Below are 24,177 nucleotides of genomic sequence, written 5' to 3'. Positions count from 1 at the left end.
CATTGTGCCCCCCGGGAGGGTCTTGTAGGAGCTGGGTGACAGCGAACCCCTATTTTGTAGATTAAATAAAGTCTGTTTGTTTGGTAAAAGTGCTGTGTGGTTTGTTCCTAGCACACATCCCTGTCTCTCCCTTTCCCGTGGCCCCTTCTCACCCCCATATCCCGCTCTTGTGTTCTCCACCACCCACCATTTTTCCATTCAAGTTTAATTTGCTTCGGAATATGGCTGCCTTCCTTTCCCACATTATTCATTTCCTGTTGCAGTTATTATTGAGTTGCCGGGCTGGGTGGGGGAGGCTATGATCAGTTGTAGCACATCTCAGTAGTTCTTCTTTCCACCCCCTGTTCTTCCAGGATGGGAAAAACAACTTGAATATTTTCTTGAGAACCAAAGAGTAGAGTAAACATAGAAGTATTTGCTATAATATGCCCTAATCTGCTAAATTTGAAATGAGTGGAATTTACTGGCTTGTCTCCTGTTGGGTAGAGGAAATAGATGGATGAAAAATTAAGATATCCCCTCTATGAAGGCATATTGCACCTGTCTTCCCTTGACAGCTAAAAGCAATTGCAGGAGGGGGATGTTAAAAGTCTCCCCCAATCCTGTTGTTTTGATACAAACCAACCTCTTTTAGCCTTAAAGAAAATGCTGGGAAAGTCAATCACAGATCTCCTGTGTAAAGTGGTATTTGTTCCGTGGTGAAGCATCCTGGTGCTGACGACCCTGGAGCTAAAGGATGAGGTGTTGAGCTCTTTTTTTGTTGTTGTTGCCTCATTCACCCTGTTATATATGGCTTTGCACATCTGAGATGCAGGGGAAACAGGAATTGCAAGTTATGTCTGTTTCCTCTCCCCTGCCTTTTCGAACATCCAAAGTCTGTTCTGGTGGAGGTGACATCAGTTTTGCCAGTGAACTAAACATCTCTTGCTGGAAGTTAGGTATCTGAACCTCCGACCTACCCTGGGAGTTCCAGGGTCCTGCATTTCCATGCTCATCCCATTGCAGAATAGACCTTATTGAGTGTAGCCAGAAGTCTGATGTACCCACAGCCTTCACTCTTGCTGTCGTTGGCAGTCAAGATACCAACCAGCATGGCAACCTTATTCAGGCACCAGCTCCCTCTGCACGTGTTCCCCACCTGTGCCCTGCATCCTATCCTTGTTTTGTTCCATTGCTCAGAGATGCATCTTTCTCTCTTTTTCCGTTTCCTCCTCCCTCCCTCCCTTCCTCCTCCTCCTCCTCCCCAGTGCACCCTGAGACCCAGTCCCTGGCCGTGCTGGCACCCCTGCAGGACATGGTGGTGGGGGCTGGGGATGCTGCTATCTTCGAGTGCCTGGTGTCTGGCCCACCGGATGTGGACGTGGACTGGCTGTGGCGGGGGCGCCTGCTCCAGCCTGCCTTGCTCCAGTGCAAGATGCATTTCGACGGGCGCAAGTGCAAGCTGCTGCTTACCTCTGTGCATGAAGATGATAGTGGTGTCTACACGTGCAAGTTAAGCACGGCCAAAGGTAAGGGAGGAGGAAGTGGGTCAAAATGTCCCATACGAAGGAGGCTGTGCTGAGACATGTTGGGAGATGTTTACAACAAGTGTTACTAAGTTTTCAACCAGCCACTGTAGCTATCTGTTTAGCACCAGCATGACATGCACATATTAATAGGTGATAATGTTTTATCTCTATACCAGGCTTTACCTGCCAATTCCTGCATATCAAACTACTATTAAAAATTCAAGATCAAGGGTGAAGGTAACTTAAATTTCTGACCCGTACTCTCGTTCTTGGGGTCTCAAAGCAGAAATTGGGAGGAACCACTTTGTAACTGCTTTGTAACGACACTCCGTAAGGGCCTACACCCATTTACTTTCACCATGTTGAACAGTAGGCCTAACCATTTTTTCCTAGTCGGTTGCCAACTCTTGTTTGTAACAAAGGGCTATGCTGACATCATCTAGGGAGGTATCTTAATGTGACGCTGATTCCTTGAAGTTTAGCCAATGGAAATAGGCATACATACACAACAAGTGTTACCAGCTATTTGGACTGCAAGTAATTCTTTGTAATAAGGTAGAAAGCTACTGCCATAGACTGGATTAATCTGGAATCCTTAACTTCAAAATGAATATTTTCCGGTCATCTAGAACATATTCACACAGATACATACAGTTATACCTTTCTCACTGCATCACAGAAATACATATGCCCATATTGCAAGCACGTATATCTGTTGAGCTGCTGTTGCCTCAGGTCAGACAGATTTTATAGGTAATTGGAACAATGCAAAAACTGGGTAAATCAGGCAAAAAAGAGGGGTGAGTGTAACCAGAACATGTAGTGAATGCAAAGGAAGGCAGAGGGCCTAGGGTAGCCAAAGTATGACCTTGCAGTGTGATCCCTGCCTTTAGCAGCTCACATTAGTCAAGGCAGTTTTCTCCCATCTCTATTTCTGTGAGTGGAAAGACTGCACCCGCCAAACTTCTCCGTGACACACAGTTATGAAGGGTACACAAACACTCTTTGGAATGGAGGGGTGACTGTGCAAGACATGAGTGAACCTTTGTGTATGAAAGAAAATTTATCGGGTAAGCCGTTGGTCAGACAGGATGAATACCGAAGGAATTGATGGCTTTGCCTCTGTATAATGTGCAGAATGGCTATGAAACAGAGCCTGTTGCACAGGGCTGCTACAAAGAAAGACTAGACATGAGAAATAAAATGCAACCTTGTTTGATGTTAAGAGCTGTGACAATCTTGCAGTTTACATTGGGGAGATGGAAAGTAGCATGACGTTCCTTAGCAAGTATGTTCTGAAAAGTACCTATAGTTTAGAACTGGGTCCCAAAATGTGCAGTAAGTTCAGAAATAGGTTCCATTTCAAAATGTTTGAGAACTTCTGCTTTAAGGGGATGGGACCTGAAATGCAGTACCTGGAGGATGTTATAGGAGTAAACACAACACATCTAAGCCTCTGGAACCCATTGCTACCCATCCACCCTGAGCTGTAGCTATAGATTCAGATTCCCTCGATGACCTGGGAGTTGCTGTATGAATCCATGCCAAGGGAGTAAACTAATAAGAATAATAAGAGTTGGTTTTTATGCCCTTCTTTTCTCTACCGAAAGGAGTCTCAAGCAGCTTACAATCGCCTTCCCTTCCCCTCCCCACAACAGACACCTTGTGAGGTAGGTGGGGCCGAGAGAGTTCTGAGAGAGCTGTGACTGGCCCAAGGCCACCCCATGGGTCAGTAATGATGCAGTGCTTGCACAGGGTCCCCTACCTTTACCTTTTACCTGGAACCAATGTATTGTGCTGGTGGTAGAAAGTGTCGTCATGTTGCAGCCGAATTATGGGGGTTTTCAAGACAAGATGTTCAGAGGTAGTTTGCCATTGACTGCCTCTGTGTAGCAACCCTGGACTTCCTTGGTGGTTTCCCATCCAAATACTAACTACAGTCAACCTTGCTTAGCTTCTGAGGTCTGATGAGATCGGGCTGGCCTGGGCCACCCAGGTCAGGGCACATAATATACCATGGTATTACCCATTGTCATACTATGTAGCACCCAAGACGACAGCCAGTCCCTCTGTTCCCCACCACCTATGCTTAGCTAGGCATCAGAATTCTAACCCCAACAGAGAATGAATGCAGGTCTACTCAGAAGTAAATCCCATGGTGTTCAATAGGATTTACTCCCAGCAAAGTGTGCATAGGACTGCAGCTTAGAGCTACCTATAGCTCTATTTCAGGTTGTTCATACGTTGTGGTAGGAAAACCTCAGACCCTTTTGGAATATGTTACTGTAGAGTACACTCTGGCTACCAGAGAATTTCTGTGTGGGCCGGGCACTTAGTCAGGGCTACAGTATCTTCACTTGTCACCCCTCTATTTCTTCTTCCCAGTTTCACCACTGGGTAACCACCTTTCTTGTTCCAATGGAGCAGCAGTAGAAGGGTCTGGTTTAAAACACTGAACCAATTGTAGCTGATGAATGCCAGCCATTCAGCATACATGTATCTGTACAAATGTACCTGTTGCAAGGGAGGAGAGGAGGGCAGGAATAAGAGCAAAGTGGCAGCTGCAAATGAAATCTTTTGCAGCAGAATGTGAGGGGACTGATGGGGGCAGCAGAGGAACAGTTGGCTGTGGAAGGAAAAAGATCTCTTAACCATCATTTCACCTGTACCCTGTCCTGACTCTCAACTGGCAAGTCCCTTGTAAAGTCAGTACTAGTATACCCCAGTCCACATTACAGGTGGTCCAGTAAAGTTCACCTTAATTCGGCATCTCTTGACACAAGACAACACTGTGCTTCCATTTTAAATACAAACAAGAAAAAGTATTGAGAAAAAAAATAGGGTAATCTGGGAAGGCATAAGGTAAGAGGGAAGTGACAATAGTTGTGCCATTAGAAATGAAATATAGTATTCCTTTTATTGTCCAATGTTTAGATTTCGGACATGAAGCTATTGAAGGCTGTGTATATGAAATGAATCATTTTGACCGCTCAGTGAACCAGCTTGTACTGGGAAAGCAGCAACAAATATAAAAGATAGTTCCCACGTCATGTTTTTACATCAGCAGCCCTCCTTCTTCCCCCTTCTTTGTATAGCTTCATTTTTTTACTGCAAAGTGTATGGAAAATTACTCTCCCTGCTTTCCTTCTCATTCTGCGTGGTTCTGGTCTGATCGGCATGACATCAACTTCCTTTCCTCTTCTGCCCAGGAAATTATCTCTCTGTCCTAGGCAGTGAATCAATTAGGAGGCAGAAAATAGACAGGTTCCAAGAGTGCCGTGACTGGGGCACTGGGTAATGGAGCTGTTAAATGTGTCTTCCTGGATGATGAGAAATCCTAGGAGGTTAGAGCTTATAATTTAATTGGGTGGAAATAGATTGCGAAAACATCATTTCTCAAAGAACTGGGTGTGTATTCTTGCTTCTTGCACACTTAATACCACACATACACACACCCTGTCACATCTTTGTACACATTAATAATACATTTTTATAGCATTTTAGAGTTTGATGCTCATGGCATACCTAGTCTTGGTTATCTGTACAATTTGCCCTATGTGTGTGTTAAGTGCCGTCAAGTCGCTTCCGACTCATGGCGACCCTATGAATGAAAGTCCTCCAAAATGTCCTTTGACAGCCTTGCTTAGATCTTGCAAACTGAAGGCTGTAATTTGCCCTGTATGGTAGACAAATTGTATGAGTTGTGGTTTTGAAAAGTGCCAACAGCAGTCTGATGGGACTAGACTGAGGCCCTAATATGGGGAGGAGGGGTTCTTGCATGCCATTTTTCTATCCTCAGTTCTGACCCCAGAACTGCTATCTGCTTGCAGATGAAACATAAGGTGCTCATATAGAACCTTATGCTTCCCCATGCCCTTTGGGAAAACAGCAGCTCAGAGTTGGGGAATGGAGGTCAGGAAAAACAGGACAGAAAAACAGCACACAGTGGTCCTAATTGGACTGCTCTCCCCTCCCCATGGCTATATATGCTTTAAAAATGGGAGATCCAATAATTCATAGTAGATGCGTACATTTTTTAAAATCTAGTTTTTATCTCGTTCTTCTTTCAAAAAGCTCAGGCGATTCTCTTTTCCTCAGTTTTATCCTCATAGCAATGTTATAAGGTGAGTGACTTGCCCAAGGTCATCCAGAGAGTCTCATGGCTGAAGGGCCAACAGCAGACACATCTTCCCCAGGTCCATTTTGAGGTTGAGTTGACAGGCAGGTTGACAAGCAGGTTTCCGGAGTATGTCTCCCAGGTGTGGGCAGGCCCAATTCAGCTTGGAACCATAGTGTGCAGGGAGGGAGAGAGGGCATAAGCCTCCCTCTCAATACCATTTCCCTGACCTGAAACAATCTCAGGGGATGCTATTTGGGGAAACTTGGGGACACACATGGCTTCCCCAGCAGGCCTCATAGCACCCACTTGGAACTCTTTCAGGCCAGGGAAATGGGGCAGGGGTGAAGGCTGAAGCCTCTTCTCCACATGCACCACATTCCTGATCCTAATCAGTAGAGTTGCCAGCTGCGGGTTGGAAAATACCTGGAGATTTTGAGGATGGAGTCTGAGGAAGGTGGGATTTGGTGAGGGGAAGGACTTCAATGAGGTATAATGCCATAGAGTCCACCTTCCAAAGCAGCCATTTTTTCCAGGTGAACTGATCTCTGTTGGCTGGAGGATCAGTTGTCATAGCAGTAGATCTCCAGCCACCACCTGGAGGTTGGCAACCCTACTAATCAGGCAGCATACATACATAGGATTGCCAACCTCCAGATGGTGGTTGGAGATCTCTTGGGATTACAACTGATCTACAGGCGACAGAGATCAGTTCACTGGAGAAAATGGCTGTTCTGGAAGGTGGACGGTATGGCATTATACTCCACTGAAGTCCCTCTCCTCTCCTCTCCTCTCCTCTCCTCACCAAACCAAACCCTCCTCAGGCTCCACCCCTAAAATCTCCAGGTATTTCTCAGCTTGGACCTGGCAACCCTACAGAAGTTTAGAGAGTCCTCAACTGATGTGTGACTGTGTTACATCTGACATAGGGTGGGGACCCTGGCCCATCCTGTGTACTTCATAATGTCTGATGAGATAGTAGTGAACGCTGTACATGGAGACAAATAGGCTTTTTTGTAGGATGACCATTTTCTTGACATGGGGGAAAAAGTGATGAGAAAAGTCTTGCCTGCTTCGATTCCAGTGTGCCAGGGCTGCTGTTAAATGCCAAATTAGGAGTATTAGGACCCAGGAAGGAATAGTGTGACTCCGCACCTAGGATGGATTCAAATAACCAACCGTCAGCTTCTTCCCCCAGCCTCATGCCAAGGTCACTGGGGAAGAAAAGACAGCCCGTGGCCTCGTATCAGTAGCTGACCATTCACTGTGACTTACAGATGAGCTGACCTGCAGTGCCAAGCTGACAGTATGGCCTTCACACCAGCCCCTCTTCACCCGCAAATTGGAAACCGTGGCTGTGGTGGAGGGACGGGCTGCACGATTTGACTGCAAGATTAGTGGGGAACCCCCACCAACTGTCGTCTGGACTCGCTTTGGTAATTGCCCCCATTTCCTTCTAATGAGATTTGGAAGTAGAGAAGACTTCTAACGTCTTGGCTAAGTTGGTAAAGAAAACTGATACTATTCTCTCGCTCATGCAAGTCTTGGAAATCCAAAGAGAGAAGGCTGCAGAGAGCCCAACGGCCCATTGTTTCCTTCTGGGGTGTGGGCAGTGGGCACGGGCATTCCCTCCCCTGGTAGTCACATCTTCTTGTAAGTCTCTTTCCTTTACTGAAGGCCAGAGACCTCCATTCCTGTCGGTTGGGGTCTCCATTCACACAACTTGTCTATGTGCTTGCTCTCCTTCTGGACCAGGCTCTTATTGTCGTGTGTCTGATGCAGGCCAGCCTGTGCAAGAAGGGGAAACCGTGCGTTTGCAGCAAGATGGGGGGCTGCACTCATTGGTCCTCCTACACGTGAGCTCTGAGGATGAGGGTCAGTACGGGGTGAGTGCCAGCAACAAGCACGGCCGGGCTGAGTGCACTGCAGAGCTGTACGTGGAGGAGCCCCGTCCTGCAGCTAGCTCCCAGATGTGAGTGTAAGCAGGGAGGGAGGGAGGGAGGAGGAAAGGCTGGCTGGCTGTACCAGTTCCTAGAAGCTTCACTAAATGACAGGATGCTAGATGTGTTGTGGGTGCTTGGAGTCTCTTCAGGGCATGGCTGCTTTGGCTATGCCAGAGTATCTATGGGCTCCTAATTCAGTTCACATCATACCTTGGCACAGCCTATTCTGAAGTACATTCAATATCTGGACCTTTTACAATTATTCTTTTTAGAAGAACTGGGGGAGATCTTGCCTTAAGTTTTTTGCTTCCCAGTTACCTCTCCCCCTCAGCTCTGTCTTAAGAAACAAACAAATTGGCCATATAAAATACTTATGACTTACAAACACACTGATCAATTGACACATGTAAATGAGCAGTGGCCATTTCCTCCTCCCTATCCTCGAGAGAGACGCAGTGGTTCTTCTTGGGAATGACACTTCTGTATCCCAGAGTCATGAGAAACAGGCCCGGCTGCTGCTCTCACTGTCCCCAGAGTCGTGGGCAGTTCCCTGGAGTGCAGGCTCCACTACGCCTTGGCTCCTTGCCCAACTAATGAGCCTCGTGCAACTTACGCACACCGAGTGTCATGGGGGCATTTGAGAACCATGATCAGATATGCTGCTTCTAACTTGCACCCCTTATGGGAATTGGCTTTACTTTCAAGTGCCACAGGCTTCCTCAGCGTACTCTGTTGAGTCATCAAGCGCCAAATGAACTGATTACATGTAACATCAGAGAGGACCAGGAAAGTTAATCACTTGTTAAAGAGAATTAAAGATATACCAGATGTGTAAACATAGTTATTTGGCTGTCCAGGACAGTCAAAATATTATCCTGAGCATTTTTTGTTTGATTGCAAACAGCACAGTTTTCTGCAAAGACAAATATTGTTATTTGTTGTAATTAGGGACAGTGATTGCAGTGTTATGGGTTCTAAGCAATATTCCCAAATTTAATGCAACCAGGAGCAGCAGCTGTTGCTACAGAATACTACTCTGAAATAGGCTGTAGTGCAGGGATGACGTTGTTAAATGTGCCTCTTTGCAAAGCTGTGAAAAACCTTTGCCTGACTGCGTTCTGAATTGACTTTGCCTGATTGACTCTGCCTGATTGAGTTCTGAATTCTTTGTTACTTGTCTTTGCAGAAAAAGTGGTTGAGATCCACACTTTCCTAGCCCAAATGCCCATACTGCCCCTACAGGATTTCTGACCTAGTATTGTCTTTTTTCAATTACTGTATAATTATAACCCAAGTCTGTTTCATGCTTTTACAGTCCCGTTGGAATGGTTTGATTTCCCATGCTTAGCTATTGAAGGTCTTCCAAAATTATTTTGCCTTGTGCTATTTTATCCTGGGGTGCATTGGCAGGAAACTAGTTTTCCACCTTTTTCTGGTGTGTATTTTGTTTAGAACTTTGCCTAAGGCCTCCTGTGAGCCATGGTCATGGTTTGCTGAGGGAAGTGGGTTTTCTTGTTCTCAGAGAGTGGGGGTGACTGATGTATCTGTGGTTTTGACCACCTTATGTAGGCAGTGGGAACCCTGTGAGCAGTACAGATCTGTGGCTGGGCTGCATGCTGCAGTTTAGATCCTTCTTCTGTTCCTTTCTCCTGGCAGCTCCAAGCTGGAGAAGATGCCATCTATTCCAGAGGAGCCAGAACAAGGAGAGAGTGAAGTGGAGCGTTTCACCATGCCTGACTTCTTGCGACCACTGCATGACCTGGATGTGGTAGACTCCAAGGAAGCTGTTCTAGAGTGCCAAGTGGCTGGGCTACCCTACCCTTCCATCACCTGGTTCCACAACGGCCGGCGCATTGAGAGCACAGATGACCGCAGAATTATACAGTGTATGCCCCATCCTTTGGGTTTACTATACACATATGGGAACTAGCACATGAAAGCACCAGCTGGTGCTTGGGGCCCCCGCTCAGCCATTCTCCCATAGTACCCAACTAAGACAAGGCAGGGTCAACCTATGATGCATTGATGTTTGGAGTGAAATATCCAAATGGTACCCCCCCCCCTTCTCTAATTAACTTGGGAACATTCAACCGGGGATTTTTTTTTCCTGGAAGGGAATAGGAGCTGGTCTCTTGGGCAGTTCCTATTTATTTCAATGAGGCATGTGCAGGAGACCTTCCTAGTGGATTGTGCCCAAAGGATCAGATAAGTTTGTTTTCATCTGTGATCCCCTTGATGGCACTTCAAAGCTATTGTCTGTGGTGGCCACCTTGCTTCCTAGTAGGGTTACTACTGAGAGAAAGCTGGGATCCCAGTAGCCGGGAGTGCAACTTGGAACCAGTGCCTCTGCCAGTCATCCCCACCCACAACCACTGCGTCTGTGAGAATGCATGGTCTTAACAACAGCATCTGTAAGATTCCCCTGCTGTACCTATTATTATTTCCTCAGCAGCATGCCAGTGCCTCTCTGCTCGTGTTGGCTTTTCCTCAAATATTAGATTGTAATCCCATTCTCTGTTCCTCCCTCCCTCCCTCCCTTCCACCTCCCCATCTTCTACTGTCCCTTGTAGACAAGGATGTACACCGCTTGGTCTTCATTTCTGTCAGCCATGCCCATGCTGGGGTTTATAAAAGCGTCATTGCCAACAAAGTGGGCAAGGCCACCTGCTATGCACACCTTTATGTCACAGGTAAGGACTGGCCACAGAGAGCTCCTATGTAGCATCAGCATGCTCTGACTGTGTGTCTACCTTCTCAGCTGCAGGGAATATCACTCTAACATTTTTTATTACTGTCCTCCACAACAGCATGGATGTGCAAATGAAAGATGTAACAATTTCCTATGTCAAGGCACCATCTGATACAAGAATATAACAGAAAAACATGAGAAGAGCCCTGTTAGGTCAGACCAGTGGTCCATCTAGACCAGCATACTGGTTCATATAGTGGCCAATCCTGAAGGGCCAACAAACAGAGCACAGAGGCCAAGGCCTTCCCCTGATATTGTCTCCTAGCACTGATAGGCAGAGGTTTACTGCCTTTGAACGGGAAGGTTTTCTTTAGTCATTATGGCTAGTAGCCATTGATGGATATAGCCTCCATGAATCTCCTTACAAGGCCTTCTATGATCATGGCCATAATTACATCCACTGACAGTGAATTCCACAAAGTAATTATTTATTGAGTATGAAAAGTACTTTTTTTCTATCAACAGAAGTATAGTGTCCAGATCAGGCGAAGTGATGGTATCGCTTTACTCTGCTCTGGTTAGACCTCACCTAGAGTACTGTGTTCAGTTTTGGGCACCACAATTTAAGAAGGATATAGACAAGCTGGAATGTGTCCAGAGGAGGGTAACAAGGATGGTGAGGGGTCTGGAGACCAAGTCCTATGAGGAAAGGTTGAAGGAGCTGGGTATGCTTAGCCTGGAGAGGAGAAGACTGAGAGGTGATATGATAACCAAGTACTTGAAGGGCTGTCATGGTGCCGAGTTGTTTTCTGTTGCCCCAGAAGGTCGGACCAGAACCAATGGGTTGAAATTAGATCAAAAGAATTTCTGTCTAAATATCAGGAATAATTTTTTAACAGTTAGAGTGGTTCCTCAGCGGAACAGGCTTCCCTGGAGGTTTTTAAACAGAGGCTAGATGGCCATCTGTCAGCAATGCTGATTCTATGACCTATGATCATGAGAGGGAGGGCATCTTGGCCATCTTCTCAGCATGGAGTAGGGATCACTGGGGATGTGGAGGGGAGAAGTAGTTGTGAATTTCCTGCATTGTGCAGGGGGTTGAACTAGATGACCCTGGTGGTTCCTTCCAACTCTATGGTTTTATGATTCTATTATTCTTTTTGTCCATCCTGAATCTATTTCCATCAACTTCATTGGCTGCCCCCAAGTTCTAGTATTATGGGAAAAGGGGGATGTGTGTTGCTGCCTGAAGCTATGAGTGGAAACAGAGACAGAGGATGACTCTTTCATGTAGAGATCCAACTGGAGACCAAGCACAAAAACAGGCAACAGAGCTGCTGTTCTGACATCACTAGAACACTCGCTTGTATATAATTTCAATGCCATTTGCACATTAAATGACAGCAAACCTGAATTTGCCACCAAGTATACACTCAACAAAAAACTGCAACCAATCCTTGTGCTCTGATGGGTGATGGTATGATACACAGTATTTCCATATATGTATTTGTCTCAGTCAAACATCACATTTTAGGTATACATTTTAAAAAATGTGTGAAGGAGCAACTCTCAGGTAAGCCTGATGAATCCTTCCCCGTACTGTTTGTTTATGGATCTAGCTTCATCTGGAGCAAAGGATTCAGCTGTGGAGGGCTCCAGAAAATCTTTTTACTTTCATTTCTTTAAGCCTTGGGAGGCTACACAACCCCCTTGGGGTCAATCCACTCCAGAAACTCACTCAGCAGGATGACTCAAGCAGTCACTAATATTCCAGCCTCAGATTCTGCTGGTAAAGGGTGTGGTAGGAGATTTTGGACAGGAAGCAGGGCAGCCTGGTTTCTCTTTCTCCTTGATCTCCACAAATCTTCCGCCTCCATGTTTGGCTTTTGCAGATGTGGTGCCGACCCCTCCAGACGGGCCACCCACCGTAGATACTGTCACTGGCCGAGCTGTCACACTGCAATGGAACAAGCCCAAGTGGCTGGACTCCGCTATTGGTAAGCAGGTCGAGAAGGCCTCTGTGCGTGTGTGCGTGCGTGTGTGCATGCGTGCGCTCGTGCACACACGTGCACAAGAGAGAGAGAGAGAAGATATTGGGCTTCTGTGGGCTTCTGTGCTCCCAATGTATTGCTTTGATTGCAAATAAACCAATAGCTTCCATTGGCATTTTATTCAGACCGCTGTATATTGTGTGTGTGTGTAAAGAGGTATTACACATTTGCATAACTTAATTGGAAACTGTGTTCATATTATGACTGGATGGTAATTGTCAGGGCTGTCCTCTTCACTGAAAAAAATAATAATTAAAATCTGCGCCAAGCAAAACAGAATCCTGCAGCCTGTATAAATCATTCTGATTACAGGCACACAATTTCCTTTATTATATATAACTCATTCTGCAATGCTACATCTTTTTTTTTTTTTGTTCAGCTCATCACTGAAAGGGGCCAGGAGCTATGCAGATCACTCACGACTCATTCCTGACCACCAGAAATCTTATTCAGCTGCCTCTCTGGCTTCTGAGATTGCAATAGGCAGTGCCCCCATACACCCAACAATATCTCCCCAGCCATAAAGACTAGAAACTTTTTTGTTTCTTTACTAGATTATAGATGTTTTGTGCACGGTATCACATTCTGCACTTTTCCTAAAGAAACACAACATACAAACATAGCCCTAGTTATTGTTTCTACTGAGAAAATGACATCCAACAAAGGGATTGTTAACTAAACTATAAGGAAAGAGGTCATGTAGCATCAGGGCCTCTCAACCCTATAGGGACCTATAGAGGCTTTGTTGGCTGATCCTATAGGCTGGCTTTTCCCAGTGCCTTGTGAGCTGATCCCGACTCCCCAACACTGAAGTGCTGGTTTGGAGAAGGGCAGGAGTCAAGTATGGTGCAGAAGTAGGGTTGCAAACTGCCAGGTAGTGGCAGGAGATCTCCTGCTAATTCAACTGATCTCCAGCCGATAGAGATCAGATCACCTGGAGAAAAATGGCCACTTTGGCAATTGAACTCTATGGCATTGAAATCCCTCCCCTCCCCAAACCCTGCCCTCCTCAGGCTCCGTCCCAAAAATCTCCCGCCGGTGGCGAAGAGGGACCTGGCAACCCTAACTGCAGAAGTTCTAACTGTGAACACAGTGTCCAGACCCTCCTTGGTTTAGTATGGGAATGCCCTTCTTCTTCCCTACAGATCCTGCCTCTGTCACCTACACTCTCCAACAGCAGATCCTGGGCACCAGCCACTGGACTGTTTTGGCCACGGGCGTGTGTGGCACCAGCTATACCATTCTGGCTCTGACCAAGGGTATCCGGTACTTGTTCCGTGTCCTGACATCGACAGCCAAGGCCAACAGCAAGCCCTCTCCTCCCAGTGACCCAGTGCAGCTCCTTGACCGAGGTAAGATGGCATCACAGTTGAGAAAAGGGAAAGGTGGATATGACTGGGAGGAGGGAAAAAGAAGAGAAGCAGCCCCCTCCCTTACAACTGAGGACAAGTGACCCCACAAGCAACTGCTGCGGGGTGGGCAGGAGGAAAGGTCAGGGCCAAGGACAGATTATTTGTGTGTTATCGGCTGGTTTTGTGAGTGTAATCTGACAGCATGAGAAATAAATTACATTAAAGTTGATGGGAGCAGAGAGACAAACTATACCTTATGCTGCTGCTGTGTTTAAAATAAACCCAAATGGCCCACATGTTTTTTGCAAAGTGCCCTTCAAAGTAGGTGATTAGCATCAGAGGCATCATCAGAGAAGAAAATGTTGCATTTTTAACCTCTTGCTCCTGTCTACGCTATTTTTATAATTAGAATGCTGAGTTTACTTAAGTTGCAGTACAAAAGATTAAAAGTCCAACCTACTAGCTGTCACTGTTTGTCCAAATCCCATGGCAGAGAGCCAGAAATGCCTTCTCTCTCAGGGGAATTGCTTGCTGTCTACAGCATTTTTGAGGCTACACTACCGGTACTTCTCCGTTGAAATGTAAAATTGCTTATGATACCTAAATCCTTCGGTGCCTCCTGCCTCTCTGGCAGTTTTCCTTCTACATGGAAAAGGACTGGAGCCTATGGGACTGTGACATTCTGGAGGGTCTCCTGGAAATGTTAACCCCATTCTGGTGTCCCTTTCCTAGGCTAGCATCTTCATAAGGATTAGAATGTTTATCTACTCAGTAGCTTGCCTGAAAGACCCAGGCCTCCACACAGGGTGAAGTCGGCACAAATTAAACAAAGGTTTATAAAATAAATTGTTTCTTTAGAATGCTAGAGGAAATCCTATAAGCAATCAAAATTTTTTAGTAACACTTGCTGTCTGTGGTCTGAATTAGGGTTGTTAAGCACGTGCCTGTAACCCCTGGGAGACTGGGGGCATTGGTGATGCGTTGACGTCATATCCAGTCAAAACCTGTGATATCACTCTCCATGGTACCCCCCCCCCAATTTTCTCCTACCACTCATTTGAGCACCATCAGGGAACAGGGGTGCTTTGGTGGAGGTTTGCCCACTGAAAGCAAGGAAATGGCACCATTTGGCAAAATGTTTAACCTGGTTCTGGAGTTGTAGCTTAGAACCCACTCACTAAATGCAACCGATCAGGAAATATACAGGAACATCCTCTGGAAAGAATCTCCCAAGTAAGGATGCCAGATCAATGGTCTCTAATAAAATCTAGTCTAGAGAGCTGGGAACTGGGAAATCCCCTCTTCCCCCCTCCCCTCCTGCCAATTACATTGCTCTTTTGATTGCTATGGCGGCTGTGCTTGCAGGCCCCTACCTAGAAGAGGCTCCCGTGGTCCTGGACAAACCGGATGTGGTCTATGCTGTAGAAGGGCAACCAGTCTACGTCACTGTAACTCTCAACCATGTAGAGGCTGCTGTCACCTGGAGGAGGTAGGACAGCCCCCAAGTTACACTCCCATATCCATGTAAGGGTCTGTAAGCTTTTGCTTTGTGTGCTCCCCCCCTGGGCTCATAAAAGCAGTCCAGGCCTTTTGCCTTTCTTTGGTTCAGGCGCTGCGTCCAGCAGGCCCCAGGTTGGAATGTCTCTTCCCACCATCCACCTCCCTTGCTCTCTCCGACTCCCTCCCACCAGCTATGGCCTTGGTGTGTAGATAGCAATAACGAGCTTCCTGAGATCTTTGATGTTCCTGTACCATGCACAATTATCTCGTAGATTCCCATAACATGCATTTGACATCTGCTTCCCTGTAGGGGTTATAATTCTGTCTTTGTGAAATTGCTAGCACTTGCAACTTTGCCATTGTAGGGCCTATACTAACCTGAAGCTTCCAATAAAGTTCCTTGTTTCTGCATGACCGTCTGAGCAAGTGATTTTATGGAGTTTGCACAGGGAGGTTGGGAACCCTCACAATCCAGTTCACTGTTCCCCTGGCAAGCTGTTGGGCAGAATACCCAGTTAAAGTGGTATCAAAGAGACTGTATGATCTGTCATGATGTCAATTGTTAGGTAACAATTTGAAAAGGGGAAGGAAAAGACCCAGAGAGAGACATGTCCCAGAACAGGCTGCAGAGAGAGCTCCTAGCTATATATGTCTTTCACTTTTGTGCATAGCCTGTCCTGCTCTGTGAGCTCAGGGTGAGTTATAAAAATCTCATTCAAAATGTTAAATTCAGTATCCCTAAAGGGCTCACAATCTACACATTCATGTTTTTAAAGAGTTTTAAGGACCCAGACCCCAGCTATTTTCCCACTTGGAGTTGTTTCCCCATTTTTGCTGCTCCACATGGAGTATTCTGTGCGCATAGAGCAGCAAAAATGGGGAAATAGCTCCCCCCAGCTCTCTTTTGGCCCAGGAAAATGGCTTGGGGTGGGAGGAAGGAACCCCCACCCCTATGGTGGCATTCCAAGCCTGTTTGAGCTCTTTTTAATTTTGTAAAGGCCATTCCCTGCAGCTGCTGTGTGGCTGGGGGAACCTGACTTGGGTGTGGGGAATTTGGACCCAGCTCTTTAAAAACATGAGCATGTAATTTGGCCCTAAGTGTACACTTAACCGGGAGGTTTGGGAAATTGTGGCTACCTTGTGAACGCACCTCTATGAAACACATGGCTGCAAACATGTTTGTCTAATTCACATTAACATTCTAGGTGTAACAATAATATAATATGTGAAGCAGCCTTCAATAATGATGATGTGGGGTTTGGAAAAACGAAGACGAGCAGAACAATTGGCAACATATTCTCCAATGTTAACCTTACAGAATATATAAATCTTTATTTTACAAACCGTTTATATCATATAAATCCCACGTCAGGTGGTCTGCAATATCTTCTCATGCTGCTAATATTTTTGTTTCCATGTTATCAAAATGGCTAAAGAGCCATGATATGACTCCCCAGGGTTCATGAAATATGAAGTACTTCTCCGCTAGAACTTAGTAATAAGATTCTCAACAGATGTTAGCTGTGTTCTTATTGCTGAGGCATCTGGCTTTGATAGGAAGGGCCAGTTGGTGGTGTGTCTGTTCCTCAGAGAGTTAACAGAAGGTTAGTGGGTATTATTAAATTAGTGGAGGAAAGTAAGCAAGAACGCATTCTATTGTTTTTAGATACAGGGGGAAAAACTTTTGTCTACATGGTATGATCCTTTTTACTGTAAACTCTGGATCATTATAACATTGGAAGTAATTTTAAATAATGGTTTTCATTAATTGAAAAGAACAAAAAAGGGAAAGGGAGAAAATGTTATAAAGCCACGGAGGCAATTGCCAATGCAAAGTGGTAAACAGCTGATTATAAGAACATAAGAAAAGCCATTCTGGATCAGACCAAGGTCCATCAAGTCTAGCAATCTATTCACTCAGTGGCCAGCCAGGTGCCTCTAGGAAGCCCACAAACAAGACAACTGCAGCAGCACTATCCTGCCTGTGTTCCACGGCACCTAATATAATAGGCATTGCTCCTCTGATCCTGGAGAAAACAGGCATGTATCTTATGACTAGTATCCATTTTGACTAGTAGCCATGGATAGCCCTCTCCTCCATGAACATGTCTACTCCCTTCTTAAAGCCTTCCCAGTTGGCAGCCATCACGACATCCTGGGGCAGGGAGTTCCACAGTTTAATTATGCAAGAGTTACATCAACAGGTATTGCAGTGGTAGTCATCTTTATCTTTCACCTACATGCTGTTCTTTTCTGTCTCTCCTAGGTCTGGTGTGGTGCTGAAAGACAATGACCCCAACTGGGAGATGAGTATGCCTGATGATGACCAGCATTCATTGAGATTCTTCCGGGTTGGCAAAGGTGATGTAGGGGAATTGACCTGCGAGGTGAGCAACCAGCATGGATATGACCACTGCTTCATCAGCTTGGAGCTGGCAGGTATGGGATGCTCAGAACCACACCACCACTGTCCATTCACCTTCATCCTTAGTCTCTGTTCTGAGTACAATGTGTCTTCTAAAGATTGTGCTCCAAATTCTTATCTATGAGATTAGAGACTCACCTAGGCATTTCAAGCATTCTCATAATCAGTAAGCAGGACTTTTCACACAAGCCACAATCTTTATTTATTTATTTCATTTATATCCCAACCTTTTCCCATTATGGAACTAGGTTCCCAGGAAGAAGGGCCTCTGCCATCTAGGTGCTGACCAGACCCCCAGACCGGCTTAGCTTCAGCAAGTTTTCCGTTTCATGTGCCTTCCAATAATTCCTTCAGCCCCCCATGCATTATGAGAGTGTGAAGTCTGTCACCGCAGAAGCTTCTGCCACTCTGGAGTGGGGCAGTCCAAGGCTTTTATATAAGGCTAGGAGAGAGGACTGGAGATCTCCATGAGAAGAACCAGGATAGGCAGCTGTTGCTAGCTAGCTGGATCATTTTCTTGGGTGGTTTAGGGGCCTGAACGGATCTTCCTCTGTTTCAATAGAGGGACCCTGCTTTGAATCGATCATGGAAGACATTGAAGTCGGGGTGGGTGAGACACCACAGTTTGCCGTGGTGGTAGAGGGCAAACCTCTTCCAGACATCATGTGGTATAAGGTGAGTGTGGGCCAAGACTGGGGCTACCTGTGGCTGAGGAACATTCTTAAGCTTCAGCCATGCCTACCTTGTCACTGCCCCCCTCGGTTTTGTCCTTTGGATCCCCTGTATCTCAGCCATGCCTCTCAGTGGTGCTAATGCCCATCAGTCCTAGCCCATTCTTAGGTCTTTTATGCATGGGTTGGATCTCCCTGCTTGGACCTGGGTTCATCGCACATTAAAGTAACCTCGGTTGGGGGAAACTGTATGCATTGGCTTGAATGATCAGGGACAAAACTGTGTGCTAATCGAACCATGAATACAGAAAAACAGTCTCCCAAGCTCAAATCAAGTCCCACCCCTTTAAATGCTGCTCTGTAATCGGCTTGCCTCACAGTGCTCCCCGTGAGAGAAGATTTCCTTCCCTCCCCAAACCCAACTGGAACATAAAAAAAAATTTTAAGGAAAAAAAAACAAAAAACAGAGCTACCTGAAAGAAGGGGGGGGGAGAGAAATCAAGCTTCATTTTAAAAAAGCCTTTCTTTTGCTCAGAAAGAGCTCTGAGGTAGCAGGACGCAGGAAGCACTTGAATTCCTGCCTCTTTACACACTGCTTTGTGATTGGCGGTGAGAGAAGCCAGTGTTCTTTCCCCCCCTGTTTAGCCATCAGCATTCTGCTTTGAGGAGGGGGTTGGAAAAGGGTGGGGCGTGATGGTGCGGGTACACTCAACCCAAGAACGGAGTATGCACGCTCTGTGACTCCGGAATGAGCCAGGATGAACGGTTTGATTTGGGCCAGAAGAGGAATGGGAAAAGCTGGGTTCATTTTGCATCGAAACAGCATTGAGCTTCCAAGGAATGAGGTATCGTGCATACTTAAAAATTTGATCCTGGCTGAAACGGGGAATAAAGGAGATTAAAGCGACCATGCATAAATGACCTTAGTCTAAGTTTTCTTGGCCCTCTGTGATGTAGTTAGGAGTGTTCTTGAAAGTGGTTGTGCACATTCTCTACTGTGATGCTGATCGACAGGCTATGCTATTACCCCTGCCAGGCATAGGGTTGTGGAAATCGTTCCCGGGCTTTTCTGACATAATCTCCCCTGTATCCAAGACCACGTTGGGCTATTAAAATGGCCCTGGAGTCTGCCAAACTGAGCGGCCCATGAGGAGGAGCTCAGCTCAGATCCAGCAATGACACGTACAGACTCACCCATCACATACTCCCATGCCATGACCAGCTAGGTCTGAGCTAAGTGGCCCCTGCACAGGGCAGCTTGGCTCAGATCTGGCCAGTGGCAGCGACATGTGTAGGCTCATCTATTGCCTCCTCCTATGCCACTGCCAGACAGGTCTGAGAAAATAGCTCCAGGGCCAGTCAGCAGCAGCATGAGGTCCAAGTGGCTCTCCAGGGCAGGAGTGCACAGGTAAGCCAAATGTCATGATTTTTTCATGAGTAATGGAACTAAGTGGAGAGGTTCTAGAAGGGGAAGAATTTGGGGAAAAGGGTTAGGTAGCATTGGGCGGGTGTCTCAAGGGCAACCATACAATGGAACATAATAAAAGATCTTTCCTCTAACCTTATGCCTGCCAATGCTTTGTCTTAATGAAATATCCTCTGTAGGATGAGGTGCTCCTAACTGAAAGCAACCACCTGAGCTTCGTGTATGAAGAAAGTGAATGCTCACTGGTTGTACTGAACACCACAGAGCAAGATAGTGGGGTCTATACATGCATTGCACGCAACCTGGCTGGAGAAGTGTCTTGCAAGGCCGAGCTTGTCGTTCGTGCAGGTACGTGTCATACTACTAGCCCTAAGGAGTGCAGGTTTTAGTGTAACCCAACTTGTGGGAAATATCGGATAGCACTCAGAACTACCCCAAAAATCTTTGTCAGTTGCATTATCTCTGATTCTCTCCCCCTTTGAAATCTGCTTCAAGTATAAAGAAGACAGCGAGGCCCCAGAATAACATATTTTAATGAATGTCATTAGTTTTACTATTAGTTTTCCTAATAATAATGACAATAACAAATGTGATTTTTTATTAGTCAATGAACAAATGTACATCACTTCTGCTCTCGCAAGAACAGTAGGCCCGGCCTCATGTATGTAGTGTATGTACTATCCCTAGTCAGTCTAGAGCTTCATACTACCTTCCAGACATATTGCCTTTATTGCAGGTTCCTGACACTTTTGAAAATCTCTGAAGTTTGAGTGCACCCAGTCCAAAGGTAGCTCACGAAGCTAAGTCTCAGCCTCATACCATGAGGTTCTTCGTTCAAGCTCCAGAATCCCAGATAGTTGAGTTCCTTTTCAGGAGTCATGGAATTCATTCTGTCATACCAACATGAGGCAAAATATTTCATTTGTTGGGAGTCAGATCTAAAGGTGCATAAGTAACTGTAAGTCGGGGGGGGGCAGGTAGGTGGTGCAGGGCTTGTCCAGTGAATATTATTCGTTTCTCCTCCCCCTGCTCCATGTTGCTTTCTAGCTGCACCAGATGCTGATGCCGCACTGGCAGAGAAGGAATCACACACCACTCGTCACCTGGCTGACTATTATGATGTGCATGAGGAGATCAGCAGGTAATGCATGCTGGGGAGGGTTGGGGGAGAACAACATGTATCACTGTTTTGGGCTGAGACTTTTTTTGGGTGGGTGGAGAATGGCCCAGCAACTACATCTTGCTTCCAGGATATGTGTGGGAGTTAGAGTGAGATTTACAAACGTGAATTCAGTGATGGGCCATATCATGCAGCTTATTGATCACTGGATCTGTCAGGTGTTCAGCACAGGAAATCTGCAGCCACAGATGTGGGGAATTTGCACATAGAGACAGTGGTGGTGTCCTCTTCCTTCCCTGCCTTTCTTTGTGTACAAATATGATTATTTTGAGTTACCTATCTCCCTTCATGGGGAACACCAACAAGAACAGGGCTTGCCTGTATTCCCAAAACTATGGGTGATGCTTCACCCAATAAGATGACTTGACTGGAGATGGTGGTGGCAGCAATTCCACATTAGACCACTATATTTGTGTGAGATATACAGTTGCCCATCTGACCCCTTGTGCATCTTTTTGGCCGAGTCCGTCCTTTACCAACAGTTAATGTGGTACAATGGGAAAAGCCTCTTCAGTGGAATCCTCTCCCTCAGTTCCCTCAGAAAGAGATTCCTTGTGAGGAACAGAGAGTGTTATGGGCTGGACCATTTTTCCAGGCAAATGCCCCTCATTTTCCCCATCATACCCTGCTCTTCCCTTTGTCCAGCTGGGTCAAGGCAGGGATGACTTCATTTCAGCTAATCGAGTGGAGAAGCAAGAGATATGGTTTCTCACTCAGTGATCTGTGCCCGTGTCCCAGGGGAGCTTTCTCATATGTTCGACGAGTGTCTCAGAAGAGCTCTGGTTTGGCCTTTGCTGCCAAGTTCATCCCTTGCCGTGCCAAGGCCAAGAAATCAGCGCGCCGTGAGCTGGGCATCCTAGCTCAGCTGGACCACGAGCATATCGTCTACTTTCACGATGCCTTTGAGAAGAGGAATGCTATCATCATTGTCATGGAGCTGTATCCTCTGTCTGTGGGACCCGGTAGGGACCTTGGGATTTGGTCTGTGGAATTATTTATTTGTTTGCATCCTACACCTCAGCCCCAAAGTTTCTTGGGGCAGTATACGTGCATTACCATACATAAATAAATCCTTCCCCCCACATTTTCAGTAGAACAATCTATAAACCATAATGATACAATCTGAACTATCAGCTACTATGCTCTATATAAGAACAAATGGAAGCACACATTAGAGCACAGATAAAACACCAATAAGAGCAGATAAAAAGCATATGCCAAATAACAATTATGCATAAGCCAAATTATACCTAGCAAATATGCTGTTTAAAAATTTCAAGATATGAGTTAACTAATCAACTTCACCACTCAAATGAAATCCACACTGTAAACCAACCAATCATTTAACTAAACACCTAGGTGAATAACAACCTCTTTATCTGATGCAAGAAATGCATCAATCAGATCTGGCATCAGGCAGCGAGTCACACTTGGGGTGCCACAATTGACAAGGCCCTGCTCCTAGGAGCAGACAAACTCATCTCTGCAACTGTAGGAAGTCAGAGCAGGGCCAGCAATGAAGATCTTACTTGAAGGTCAGGAATGTGTGGGCAGTTCCTACACTTGGGATTCCTGGAAGGACACCACTGTAAGGAATTTGGTAGCTTTAGGGTCCTATAATGCACAGGGTTGGAAAGTGCTGTTGCTTCTCTATGCATACTCTTTTCCTTGACAGAATGTGCAGCTGCACAGGAGACGAACTGCTGGAGCGGATAGCAAGAAAACCCTCCGTGAGCGAATCTGAAGTGAGTGACTATAGTAGTAAACAACCCAGACTCTGGCTCCATCTGCTCACAATCTAGCTTGCACGTTTCAGACAGGAGCTGTAGGTGGTCTAAGGAAGTATAGCAGCCATTCATTGTAATGACAGCTGGGAGAGGGCTGGGTACCCAAGGTTGGGTGAAAAGAAAAAATATATAGGTCTACCGTATGTGTAAATATTGAAAGTATAATTTATTAGAAGCTCTGTGTAAAATTTAAAATTCTTTAAAAGCATTAAAATAGCACAATGGCATACCCTGATGACTGTAACCACATACCAAACGCGTTTCGGCCTATGGGGCCTTCATCAGTGGTTAATTAAAACACTTTCTTAAGCCTGCACACATACACAGAAATACAATAATGCATACAAATACAAACAGTTCAAACCCAACCAGGCATGTGTATATGTTGTCTGAAAAGAGAGAACAATAATGGGTTAGTTACCATTATTTTTAACTAACCCTTTTTTAACTAACCCTTTTTAACTAACTCTCAGGATATGCCATTGTGCTATTTTAATGCTTTTAAAGAATTTTAAATTTTACATAGCGCTTCTAATAAATTATACTTTCAATATTTACACATAGACCTATATATATTTTCTTTTCACCCAACCTTGGGTACCCAGCTTCTGTTTTTAGGTTGGGTTTTATTCCCCCTTTTCTTCCACAGTTGGGGGAGGGCATCAGTTTTCCCCAGTCAGTATATGTGAAGCTAATTAGGTCTCTTTATAATCATAACTTACTATGACTTTTCCCCCTGGATTATTTCTCCTGCAGATACGCTCCTATATGCGGCAAGTCCTGGAGGGCATCAGCTACCTCCACCGTCACGGCATCCTGCACCTTGATATTAAGGTGAGCCCATCCCAGCATGTCCTGGGCCTTATCTACATTTCCTGTCTGTCTGGCTCAGCCGGGCTGTAGATTACCCTGTTTGTTGCCTGGGACCATTATGGTGTTACAAGAGCAGCACAATAAATACTTCAGTGCTTAACTATAAACTATAACCAACCCGTTGGATTCATGTGATGTCTGGCTATTGATGTTATCACTTGTAAGAACCTGCTTCAGGTCCACACATTTCAGGGTTGTGGGAGACTTCAACTAATAGCTGTTTTACTTGGGGCACTTTCCTTACTGCTTCTGCACTCTGCTCTTCTCTGCAGCCTGAAAACCTGCTGCTGGCTGAACCAGGCAGTGATCAGGTGAGGATCTGTGACTTTGGCAATGCCCAGGAACTGACTCCAGACGAGCCACAGTACTGCAAGTACGGCACCCCTGAATTTGTAAGCCCTGAGATCATCAGCCAGAGCCCCGTCTCCAGTGTCACCGATGTTTGGTAAACCGAGGAACCCGCCTGATGTAATATGTGTCTGTGCATGTACCTGAAGTGTCTCTGAATGAAGGTATCAGAAAGGAGCATGCTAAAGAGGGGGGGACCCCTGAGTTTGGGTATCGAGCATGTTCAGAGAATAAATATTATGAGATTATGGATATGCTTAGCTTGTATGTGAGAAAGTGTTCTAGGACTGCTAAGGGTAGAAAGACA

General features: G+C 45.7%; 1 protein-coding gene across 1 annotated transcript in view; it reads left to right on the top strand.

Annotated features, from left to right (window-relative positions):
• The window catches only part of SPEG (striated muscle enriched protein kinase), a 144,146-nt gene that overhangs the window by 93,754 nt on the left and 26,215 nt on the right, over positions 1 to 24,177 (top strand). The window contains exons 10-25 of the mRNA XM_056852175.1: positions 1,248 to 1,508; positions 6,903 to 7,061; positions 7,408 to 7,597; positions 9,225 to 9,454; positions 10,139 to 10,258; positions 12,150 to 12,254; positions 13,454 to 13,660; positions 15,026 to 15,149; positions 17,427 to 17,599; positions 18,148 to 18,260; positions 19,862 to 20,030; positions 20,730 to 20,823; positions 21,601 to 21,801; positions 22,547 to 22,607; positions 23,406 to 23,483; positions 23,795 to 23,967. Of these exons, the coding sequence (XP_056708153.1) occupies positions 1,248 to 1,508; positions 6,903 to 7,061; positions 7,408 to 7,597; positions 9,225 to 9,454; positions 10,139 to 10,258; positions 12,150 to 12,254; positions 13,454 to 13,660; positions 15,026 to 15,149; positions 17,427 to 17,599; positions 18,148 to 18,260; positions 19,862 to 20,030; positions 20,730 to 20,823; positions 21,601 to 21,801; positions 22,547 to 22,607; positions 23,406 to 23,483; positions 23,795 to 23,967 (2,458 nt within the window). The remainder of the gene's footprint in view (positions 1 to 1,247; positions 1,509 to 6,902; positions 7,062 to 7,407; positions 7,598 to 9,224; positions 9,455 to 10,138; positions 10,259 to 12,149; positions 12,255 to 13,453; positions 13,661 to 15,025; positions 15,150 to 17,426; positions 17,600 to 18,147; positions 18,261 to 19,861; positions 20,031 to 20,729; positions 20,824 to 21,600; positions 21,802 to 22,546; positions 22,608 to 23,405; positions 23,484 to 23,794; positions 23,968 to 24,177) is intronic.

The sequence above is a fragment of the Euleptes europaea genome, chromosome 6, assembly GCF_029931775.1.
Source record: "Euleptes europaea isolate rEulEur1 chromosome 6, rEulEur1.hap1, whole genome shotgun sequence".
Classification (NCBI taxonomy): Eukaryota; Metazoa; Chordata; class Lepidosauria; order Squamata; family Sphaerodactylidae; genus Euleptes; species Euleptes europaea.
The sequence above is the reverse complement of the archived record's forward strand: the minus strand, read 5'-3'. Positions and strand labels throughout refer to the sequence as shown.